Source organism: Diadema antillarum, unplaced genomic scaffold, assembly GCF_040938485.1.
Source record: "Diadema antillarum isolate AM-2024a unplaced genomic scaffold, OU_Dant_1.0 seq00000550_RagTag, whole genome shotgun sequence".
Lineage (NCBI taxonomy): Eukaryota > Metazoa > Echinodermata > Echinoidea > Diadematoida > Diadematidae > Diadema > Diadema antillarum.
Genome location: NW_027271495.1, coordinates 3,976,942 through 3,989,227, shown reverse-complemented (window position 1 = coordinate 3,989,227; position 12,286 = coordinate 3,976,942). Strand labels below are relative to the sequence as shown.

The 12,286-nt window shown below is 38.5% G+C and overlaps 1 protein-coding gene across 1 annotated transcript; it reads right to left on the bottom strand.

Moving 5' to 3' along the window:
* Positions 1 to 1,332: 1,332 nt before the first annotated feature.
* On the bottom strand, positions 1,333 to 6,700 carry LOC139734861 (zinc finger protein AEBP2-like). The gene is made up of 5 exons (XM_071645642.1): positions 6,628 to 6,700; positions 5,531 to 6,056; positions 4,142 to 4,266; positions 3,329 to 3,396; positions 1,333 to 1,769 (listed from the first exon to the last, which is right to left on the bottom strand). Exons 1-5 carry the CDS (start codon positions 6,679 to 6,681, stop codon positions 1,622 to 1,624), a joined length of 921 nt encoding a protein of 306 aa, XP_071501743.1. The 5' UTR covers positions 6,682 to 6,700; the 3' UTR covers positions 1,333 to 1,621.
* Between the last annotated feature and the right edge of the window lie 5,586 nt (positions 6,701 to 12,286).

The window sequence follows — 12,286 nt, the reverse complement described above, 5'->3', positions numbered from 1 at the left end:
ACTAGGTGGCTTCTCCTGCAATCACAACCTGTGGGGGGACTCTCATGACTAACAGGACTGGCATTGCTCCACAGATAAAGACAACAGAAGGAAGGGAAAAACTGAGTTCTAAGACATTTTGGGAGAAAGAGAATGGTGACCTTGTTCTCTCATCATGTAGTAAAGACATCTACAGGCAAGAAACACATGCTGATGCTGTCAACTTTCCCACCCCAACTGGGAGCCACCAGGGATGACAACAATAAAAAACCAGCAATATTCAAGTTGTAAGACTTAACCAAAAGAGGTAATGATGTGGTTGATCAGAGAATGGCCAGCTATTCCTGCAAAGCAGAATCTAGGAGATGGACTCTTGTTGCACTCTACTACATTCTAGATTCAGTTAGAGTGAATTCATCAAGTCCTGGCCTTGAATGAACACTGGTGCAAATCCACTGTGTGGATGGCCTAACATCCCTTTTATTCTTTCATGGATCACTTCACCGACCATCATGGATTGTAATCTGTGGTGTTCCGGCATGTAACTTTACAATTTTCATCTCAAGGCTGGTGTCGATATGATCCTAACTGGGTGGCTACATGGACAAGTACAGTGTACACTATGTAGTCTACTTAATAAGTACAATGCCTACACGGACAAACAAGATAGGAACATGGATCACAGTGTAAAAGGAGCTTTAGCAACACCAAGATGAAGTGGACAGGACCATCTGATCTTTTCCTTCAAGGCGTATTGATGGTGCTATTGCTTTATTGGCATTACATTGCATCTTGATACAGTCTGATACCATCTAAAAAAAAAATATCTAAAGATATAATTAGCAACTTCACTGCAGTGTACAAATACACCATTTACATTGTAATAGAAAGATGTGTTTGCTTCAATGATTACACATCAGCTTTAAGTGTTGCTTAAGTTGAATTCCAATATCTCTAGAAGACATTATGAATAAGTTCAGTGATTTAGTGCACACTTTGAAAAACAGGTATGCAGTATTTCATTTTAATAAGAATTTTCATACAATACCATTTACAAAACTATATCTTTACATACATGAAATGGTGCTCTTTTTTTTCAATAAATACTTGCACTGTACATTCAAACGTTATCTCCCAAAGCAAGGCAATTCTGGCATGTGCATCAGATATTGAAATATGCTACACATTGTACTATAAAACGTCTACATTCCCTGTCTTTTACACTGGGGTAGTGCTACAAATGCAGCATAAAATCAATTTCCTTGATGCTTGTATGTACATGTTTCTGGCATATCAACAGGATAAGAACCTTACAATGTACATGCTGTAAGAGTTCCAGGAGATTACCTAGGACTAATCCTGGGAACAGTCTGCTGTTTTGAGCATCCACTGCAGCTGTTTTGTGCAATGACAGAAAACAAAGCTCTAAACATTTTCCAGAAAACAGAGCTGATATTCACACCATCGCTGAACTATACTCCACAATTTTGCATTCTCCATTCTCTCGTCCTATTGATTTTGTATGGTAGTGGGTTGGCCATCGTGAATTATAGACACTTACATATGATTGTATTTCAAGTGGACAAAGACAGAATTCATTCAGTCTCCAAGCGACCATCAGCCCACTCCTGTGCAGACTGTATCATTTCCTCCTCTGCTTCCTCCGTCTGGCTGGTGCCACGAGGCCCATGCCCAGGTGACTGAGTTTCTCCAGGGGGAGGGTACCAATGGGAATAGCCTGCTCTTGATGAGCCAACAGCTGGGACTCTTTCACCCAAGAATCAGGTATACTGCAAGAATAAAAGTAGGACAAGGCTTAACTGGTATCATACACTCTTCTCTTTAACCTGTTGAGGACGGACTGATTTTACTACAACACGTATTTCCCATAGGCACCTGCCCGAGTATACTTGGGATTTGTCCTAAACGGGTTAAGATACATGTACAAGAATGGGAGAATGAGCTCATATGCACAAATGCAATTTTCTACCATGGAAAAGCTTACTTCATGTTAGCATGTACACTCTGAGAACATGTCACAAATCTACAATACACATTTGGAAGAAGTCTGTTAGATTTAAAGCATCAAGTCTTTTCAATCAAGAACAGTAAAATGCCAATTAAAACTGTTTTCTGCCAAATAATGAACAAAATACTGAATGAAAAGATAGTCAGACTCGCATGTCAATCTCAAATTTGTCAACACTGGAAAAAAAAAATGTTGACTTAAAACAAGCTTTGCCTTCCTCAAACATCCAGTTTGACATATTCAATGATGGACTTTTTCAAATGTTCAAAATAGTGCTGGTGATGAAAAGTATTTGCATGTTTGTCAAAGTTGTATAATTATTAGTACATGAATAGATTATGGAATGGAAATTAACAAATCTTTCTTTTCACACAAATTTTAATTTTTCTTCCAGTGAAAGGCTCGAGTTCCTTAATCCGTTGAAGACGAGTCCCTAGAATACTCGGCAGGGTGTCTATGGGAAATGTGTGTTATAGCAAAAATCAGTCCATCCTCAACAGGTTAGGAATTAAAAAAAAAAAAAAATCAGAGGAAATGAATGCAAGAGTTACAGGAAATGTATCCTGAACTGTGCTGTGTGTGCAAGTGTGTGTGACACATCTGTGGTATATCAGGTGTCCATTTGCTAAAAAGTACATATAATGTGGAGAAAAGTGCAAAACTTACTTTTCCAGTGCTTCAAATGGCCCTGGTGAAGCATTGTGCTGCAACAAGCATTTCATGTGCAAAGATTGCAGCTGTATTGGAGTATGGTCTACATGTACCCTATGTCTACGTAGGGGAATTTTCCTTACATACAGTACACTGTATTGCATTGGAAGCAAGATCATTCTCAAAATAAAGTATGAAAAGATTTTGATGCAGTCTTTGCTGCAAATACACTTTAATTAATCTTAGTATTAATTTGTCTGGGAATGTATATATATATATATATATATATATATATATATATATATATATTTATATTCATATATACTTTAATTAATCTTAGTATTAATTTGTCTGGGAATGTATATATATATATATATATATATATATATATATACATATACATATAGATAGATATATATGGAAAAACAATTAAATCAAGCACAAAAGAGACTGGGAATTTCCATTGAGATATTAAACCAAACTTTTGAGTTCCCTAATAAAATTTTGACTTGCACATGTTAATGTAGAAAAAAAGACATATATAAGGAAAAATTGGGACTATCATTTCGCTTCTGATGTTGAGGTACAGTGTATGTGAGCTTGACTACATGTACATTGTATGTATGTCAACTCTTACACACAACGACAGCAATCAATTCTACAACTTACATGTCTTCTGGTGACCAGCGCAGAAGAGCCATAGCATCACCATTTTGATCTGTCCTACGACCTATGACCTGAGGAGAAATTAATCATATCACATTATTTACCAGTATTCTTATAGAATACCTAGAGCTATAATTGTCCCACACAGTTAACTTGAATACCTCTGCTCACATGCACTCACTCTGACATCTGCCATATTAGATGGCCCTTTACATACATTTTTTTTTGAAAGTGCTCCTTCTCTCAGCACAAAGGAAATATTTCATCATCTACTGCCATCCATTTTACCACATAGCATGATAATATGATATCGTTGGCCGAGAATGAGAAGGGAGTTAAGGTGCCTCAAACACTATAGCATTAGTGGCAACTCGAGGCCCCTATCTTTCTCAGCTGACGAAATTAAACCTTACAGAATTTATACCCAGAAAATGATATTTCAGTTAAATTTCCTAAAGAACATACATGTAGCTGGGGTGGAGGGCATGGAGCACATTTGTACATACCAATATTCTATGACACAGGCAGGAATACCTGCAAAGTTTGTGGAAAAATTGACCATGCTTTGAAATTTCAAAAAGAAGATCAAAATGTGAAACCTGGCCCACAATTTGCCAATGCCAAAGTTATGTACTGTTCTACAGAAAAGCTGGTCTAGTACATTATTTTGGTCAAAACAAAATTTATATGAAATGTGGTGCAAATGGTGGAGGTACAACTGTATGTGATATAAGAATTGTATGAAGATGAACAGGTCCAACTTTTGATTTGAAAAAAAAAAGAGAGATAGAGAAAAAAAAAATAAAGTGTACTCACTTTGCTTTTGAAGATAACATCGTTTCCTTTTCCCTTGATGTCTATCATTGTCTTCATGTTGAGCTCCACTAACCTCTGGTGAATCACATCAACCATGCGTGTGTCAAAGAAATCATCTGTTTTGACTGGACAATGTGAAGGTACCAGAGAAAACAGTGATTGAGGGTGACATAAGGCATAGATAGACTGATTGAATAAAAAAAAAAATAATAATAGACGAAGAGATAGATGGATGTCTCATCAATGATCATGAAAATAATGAAATAATGACATTATTTCACAGAAAGCAATACAAAGTTTTAATAAGAAACTAATTTAGTCTGTCTAAAATTCACATTATCTGAGAAAAAACAGGAGCAAAACCCAGATATCTCCAAATATGTTCCTAAGGATAGTTGGTAAATATAAATATTGAGTTCTCAAAACATATTCAATTGTTGAATTTACCTGTGACAATTTTGACGACAGGTTGTCATCTTTCTCAAATGATGACTAATCAGTGACTAATGTCTCGGTGCATATTAGCATCAACCAAGGTGTGACATTCAGATCATAACACCTTCATAAATGTCAGACAGTTGGTATGCCCCCTCCCCCCCCCCCCCCATCCCAGTCCATGTTGTGTAGGGAGGAGGGTCTCTTTATCCAGAGATTGGTTGCAGATTAATCATCGTTTGAGAAAGATGACAATCTGTCGCTGTTGCTGTCACACATAAATATGACAAGTGGATGTGTTTAGAGAACTCAATGTTTATAAAACCCTGTAATGCCATGTGGGTGAGGCAATTACTTTTATTGTGACACTCTCTGCAAAGTGTGCACCAGTAGTTTCCCTCTTTGTGTGCCATGGAGGAAACCACTTGTGTGCCACATTACTCTGAGACAGAAATGTAGTCATGCTCGTAGTCATGCTTCGGCAAAACATCCTGTTCTTCAAATCTATGTAACTTTCACAGATTTCTGTCGAGCTGGTCATGTACACGTATTAAGTAAACTTGTAGAGAAAATGCCAAGCTTTGTTTTGATGTACATAAGTAGTGTGACACTGTTTTTCTTTCAAATGACCAGTAGCTACGTTATTGTAAAGGCATGACTGTTGCACACAAAGCAGTGACAGAAACTAAGAATTTACAAGCAAATACAGTACGGAACACCACTTGCTGGTCAATTACCACATGGAATTGAAGGTATACATGTATATGAGAGGAATGGAATCTTGAGAACTCTTTCATTGTACTGTGGTATTCAGGGATTTGTCAGTCAGCTTGGCAGGTTTTTGCGTTCGAGCAGAATATGCTAAGTTGGCATGCCGTAAAATGATTCGGGCGTGCGAATGTGGTACATAAACAGTTAAGGAAAGATGTGAAGATTTGATGATCATTTTCTCACCCATCGACAGTCTTCTCCTTATCTTCATGCGCTTCTTTTTCAGCACCTTTCCAGGGCTCTCTTCCTTCGTTTTGGGTGTCTTCTGCTGAGGGTTCTGCTTGTCAGCATTCAGGTGAGACTGGCAGTGGCGCATCAGGCCTTTCTCTGTGCGGTAACTCTGGTTGCAACCAGCAAACACACAGCGGAAGGGCTTGTCACCACAATGTGTCAGGACATGTTTTGGCAGCCATGTCTCCGACATAGATGGAGTGTTGTAAACTTTGCAGCCGTCCCAGAGACAGACAAACTTTTTGCCACCCTTCTTGATTTGCTTCTGAGCATGCTCTGTTCTGACGTGGTCAGCCAAGTCAGCACTTGTGTCAGTCTCTTCCCCACACGACTCCCAGCGACAGATATACTCCACCTTGGGTTTGGGTGTGGTTGGCGTTGGAGTAGGTGTGGTGGTTGGTGTGGTGCATCCACTGGGCTGGCTGCTGGCACAGTCACTGCTACTGCCATTACTGCTGATCATTGTGAAAAGTGGAGGCTAAGGGGAAATACAGAAAACACATCTTTGTTACATATTCCATAAAATACTCCTCAAAGTGTTTCATTTTATGATTGCAGATGAAGATGATTAAAAAGGCGACCATAAAAAAAGAAATACCAGTATATAAATTAAGAAATGTTATACTCACAAAAACAACATAAACAAATCACATGTGCATAGGGGTACTTGTATAGCTAACTCATGCCTAATGGTAAAGTATCATCTGTATCTTCTGATCAAAGTACAATCCTTCTAGTATGATTTTTGTTTTTATTTTATTTGCATGGTTTCTAAAGAAAATGGCATGATGTTAGCAATCATGTACAATATTGTATATCAAAATGGCTAAGACTGACCCAATTCCCTAAAATACTTGCAACTCCATTGAACATTTGCAACAGACTGTATTTGAGACTGCAGTGCTGATGTGACAAGTGAAACCTTGTATAGCATAAATTAGAAAACTGATGTGCTTTAATAGGGTGCTATTGATTATGGTCACACACACATGTATCCCATTGTACATAATTTTATAACGCAGTAAACATTTAAAAGGAAAACTTCATACACGGATGCTGTCCTGCCATTCTCTTTTGGGCTTGTCTCCTTGGTCATCATCCATCTTGGTATATATGCAGTATATTGACCTGAAAATTACAAAAGATGGTGGGTACAATATAATGACAAAGACACATGTATTTGTGGCATCAATACAGAACTTAAGGGTTAGACAAACTTTAAAAGTTTAAATGACTTTTCCGATTATTTCTTTTTCATTTATCAAATCTTGATTCCCACACTCCACATGACCTGGTTCTCTAGCTTTTCAAAGACTAAAAAAAGTAGTAAATAATGTATAATGTACTGTACAAGTACAGCTATGATGGAAATGGGTTTGTTGTGAAGGGTATTTAGAACTGAGAGTAATGACAATGTATTAAATAACTAGAATTGTCAGGCCTTCTGTGCATTTCATATGGCCTGGATTTGTCTGCAACAAAACACAAGAATGTCTTAAATCAATTTTAATTTCAGTTGGTGAAAATGTGAATATTGTGTGATGAATGAACAATAATACTTTGCTCATATGCACATGTTTACATTTTGCACTTAAAGTATTGTATGAACATTGTGCATTTATTATCGTCTCAAGAACTTTGATAATCCATGGTTTTTTACTTGAAATAAAATCATTCTATATGTCCAAGTTAAAAATATCCATTATGTAAAATAAAGCACAATGGGATTTTGCTTGAAAATGACAAATATATCTTTGTTCACTTGCCATGGGTTTTACTTTTTGTTTTGCTTTCTTTCTTTTCCCCCATTGGGATACTGAGTCTTGTATGTCAAAGCAAATATACATGTTATAATATTTCTGTTTTTATAAAATGGGTTCAAGAATGTAGCCAATTGGAAGCGCTGAAATGAGTCACGTGTGCGTGCATTAATTTCTCACTAACATGCACGGCCTGACTCACAATGTTTACACTAGCAGTGCGCACTCAATCAGTTGTTACAAATGCGTCGCGCGCTACTATACGCGCTGTCAATCCTGTAAACAACTTCTAGTTCAGGCTGCCAGCCGGCCTTTCTTGTGGATACATGTGGCGTACGTATACTCTTATACGTACATACATGCTCACAGTACTTTTATGTGCGGGATTTCCGAGTGCGACGTGCGGAATATGTTTGGGACGAACATCTTCGGACATCTTGACTTTTTGACTTGAGCTAGTGCTACATGTAGCTGACTGGTATTGACCCACAAAGGTACGTGAAAAATGCTGTTAGTTTTCGACCCATTTTATAAAACAAATGATGCACAGGATTATTTCGTGGCGTTAGTGGAGATGCAGCTCACTCTCGGGTATTTACATGTACAATGTAGTACAACATGCACTCGGCTTCGCCTCGTGCATGTTTCACAATTGTAAATACCCTCGAGTTGGCTACATCTCCACTAACGCACTCTATCCTGTGCATCATTTGTATATTACAGCATAAATGGAACTTTTGCAGATCATGCAACTAACTAACTGCGACCAGCAGCCCCAAAACGCGTAGCGTAATGGAGCTGCGCACTGTACAAATGTAGCATTCAGGATCATGACAGGGGTAGTATCGCGGATAGATATCAACTTAAAATCGAAAAATTTCTTCAATTTGAAGATTTACAGGAGAAGTTCAAGTGTTGACAACAGGTAACGTGCAATGTTTGGCTCTGCCAATAGTCCCTCTCTGTTTGAATTGATGACTTAATTTAACTCGGTCGAGAGGAACCTGGGAGAGCTACACTGAATTGACGGCCAGCGCATGCGCACACAGACATCTTATCAAGTCAATGGATTTGAAATTTGTGCCCATGTGATGCGTGCGCATGCGCTGGCCGTCAATTCAGTGTAGCTCTCCCAAATTCCTTTTGACCGAGTCACATTAAGTCATCAATTCGAAAAGAAAGGGACTATTGGCAGAACCAAATGTTGCACATTACCTGTTATCAATACTTCAACTTCACCTATAGATAAGTCTTTAAATTGAAGAAATTTTTCAATTTTAAGTTGATATTTATCCGCAATGCTACCCACGTCATGATCCTGAATGCTACAGTGCGCAGCCCCATTACACTAGGCGTCTTGGGGCTGCTGGTCGCAGTTAGCAACAAACTTTCATGTTACAGTTAAGAATGAAATAAATAAAGACTATACATGTCAATAAAGTAAGTTTCTGAACACACACCACTTTTTTTTTCAGTTGTACAGCTGATTACAGCTAGATATAGACCAATTTTTGTGAAATGTTTTCTTTTGTCCTAACTTTGTATTTAATATATCCATGGAAGAACATTGGTCCCATGGTAGAAGCATGCAAGCATCCCTTCACAGGGCTGGATCAAACAACTTATTTTCCTGAACTATTTCTACTACCATCTTTATCTACATCATCTACACTTGACCGAAAGATCAGTCTGTATCTGGCCGTCGGGGAATGTTCCACGGAGACTACGTCTGGCTTCACGGATCCCTCTCCGTATACAGACCAAAGTCAATGATTCCGGCTCCTGTGTGGAGCAGTCGCGCACAGATCAAAGTTACGATAAACCAAATTTCAGACAGCTTGTTTACATTCAAACAAGTTTGACATGACATGACGCATTATGCAGCAATATTTGGAGTAAATTTCTCACATTGTGCAATCGAAATACTCACAGCAACTAGGTTATAACGCAGAAATTTTATCCCTATCGCAACATCACCGTTCGCTAGCTGTAAGTTGCCATTTTGAATCTGTAAGCTAATCACATGCGAGGTACGTGCTCTAGTAAAAAATTACATAGAAACTAACTCGCATGTGATCGGCTAATAGATTCATACAACTGTACTGTATGTTTCTGCAGTTTGAACGTGACGACGCGACGGGCTGGTTGATGTGTATTTTACTGTACGTTGAAAATTCTACCAAAATGTTGGATTATTCATTAATCTGGTGAGTGAAGTGCATTCTTGAAATGTTGATTTTGCTATGTACAAGCTTAAATTTGCTGACCTAGGGCCGTGAATTAGACGCAATCGAGAGGGGTGAGGTACCTCACCAAATTTTCCATACAGACACTGGTTAAGAGCATCCACACAGCGATGGGTACTAATACCTTCCGTCTGTCTACAGAGGAGAGCGATAACGTGAAAAATATAAAAGACTCCTCCGGATAGACGGATCTTTCTGTCTACATCTACATTGTACACAAGCTTTTTACATCACATGCACCATATGTAGGGCCCACCAAGACGACATTATTTCACTACGGAGATTCAGAATCAACAGGACGGTAACGATATCAGTAAGATGTTTGGACATCGGAAGGAGAAAGATGAAATGGAAGGGAAGAGGAAGAGGGATCAGGGAGGAATTGATAGGGGAAGGTCGGAAAATAATGGAGATAGGAGAGATTTTCCAACCTTCAACTCCTCCTTCTTCCTTCGATCCTCTCCCTCCCCTTCCATTTCATCTCTCTCCACCCAACGATGTCCGGACATCTTACTTGATCTTCACTCACTTCTTCCTTGCCACTTTCTTTCCTTTCTCTACTGTCTCCACTCTGTCTAACGTTTAGTGCAACTTCAACTTCCAGCCCATCAGTCATCACTGCACTGCCACTGTCCCCCACCAGGCAGGCCATGCCCACTCTTCACTTTTTGCCCTCCTTACAACCCCAATATGTCGCTTCCCTCTTTAATTATCCTCTTTCTAGGCTCTTCTTCTGCCAAGCAACGATCCGTTTAAGGACCAGAGTCTACATACACAGTGTCACCGTAAACCTTTCTCCCTCATTCAGGCTACTTCACCATACGTACAATCATGCAAACCTTCAAACAACACAAAACACATCAAAATTCCTTACGCATGGGACTGAGTCAGGCAGATTTCAATTCTCAACAAAGAGATGGCGTTTTGCGTTCAATTCTCAAGTTAGTAGGTTGTAAAAATGCTAGCAAAGTATGGAATAACGGCAAAACTTTGCATCGTCCAAAAAAAAATGTAGATGGACTTACTTTTAATACTTTAATCAGCAGATCCAGCTAGGACGGGTCAGTGGGTGGTATTATGAAAGAGTTTCAGCACTCGGTGGTATGGGGTCGGAGCACAGAGAACATGGCCATGGCAGCGCGCGCGAGCTTGAGCTACAAAGAGCGAGCACGAGCGCTGCAAACTCTCCCGATTTGGAAACGGGTATTCCGCCATGGAGCCCTATGGCGACCATATTAGGATGCTGCCAGCCAGATCGTCTCGGTCTGCCTCCCTTTCAGTATTTTCTTCTCTCAAAAGGGATCGGATAGTGTTGGTTGTTCAGGTTTTTAACATTTTTTTCCTTGTGTGTGAGATAATGAGAAACTTCTTATGAAATATAAAAGAACAAGTGATTCCGAGAGGAATTCTTCTTTTATTTGATGAAAATAGGTTTTGAAGTGGTTGAGGTATCCGAAACAGAGCAATAACAGTGAAAGGTGGGACCCATGCATCTTTTTATAGGATCGCTAATAAAGTGTGGAACCCACGTATCTTTTTATTAGGATCGCTGATAAAAGATGGGACTCACCTTTTGTTAGAAACGCTTTGCTTTACTTTATTTTTGGATGTCTCAGCAATTCCAAAGCTGAATTTCATCAAATAAACTTTGAATTCCTCTTAGAACGGTATGCTCTGTATCATTATAAGTTGTTTCTTGGTATCTCGCAAAAAAAAAAAAAAAGCCCAATCCTCATCTCCACCAATACTATTAACACCCTCCATCTTAGGAGGCATATAGGGTTTCAGATGTATTTAGGACCTTGTCTTACCACCACTTTATATAAGAGGAAACAAAAAGAATATTTATAAGTTACAGGCCTCTTTCTTTCTTTCTTTCTTTCTTTCTTTCTTTCTTTTTTTTTTCTGACCTTAAAAGACAAAAAGCGCCATAATTATGAGCATTTTTTGATGGATTGTTGCGCTACAGAAGTATATACACTATTACTTATTACTTATATTATTATAATTATTTCAGTACTTTCTCATCAAGTAATGAAAGTATACATAGGCCTACTGGAAAGGAGGCCCTTGAAAGTGGTTGGATAAAAAATGCTCTATTAGATACAAGGAAAACAAAAATACATATATTTAATGTTAAAAAAAAATCCAAACGGAAAGCAAAGGGCACTTCACTTTCAATGCAGCATGGAAACGAACCCATTGTGATAATAGACAGCCACTTGAATTGGGCCAAGCACGTTGACTACATCGTGCAGAAAATTTCTAGGACGATCTGTTACCTCTCAAGGACAAAGAGTTATTTACCGGGTGAAATACATGTTTACTTAAAATGTTTTACTATAGTATATGATTTTACCTCACCTCGATTACTCGAGTGCAGTGTTGTATGGGGATATGCAGCCAGTTGTTACATAACGAGGTTGCAGTAGCTCCAGAACAGATTTGCTCGAATATATCTTTTTAACCCCATGATGCACAAAAGATTATCATGCTTCAGAGATAGATTGGCAGTATAGTGACCCAGAGAATTCAGTATCAATATTGTGTTCTAGTATATAAAGTTGTCAATGGACTGACTCCAACGTATTTGCAATCTTTAATAACAAAACGAAATCTTTTTTCAAACTAGATATGCAATTAGCTGTCCTGTCAATATCAATCTTCCCAGAACTGAATATATAGGAAATCTGTTCATTATC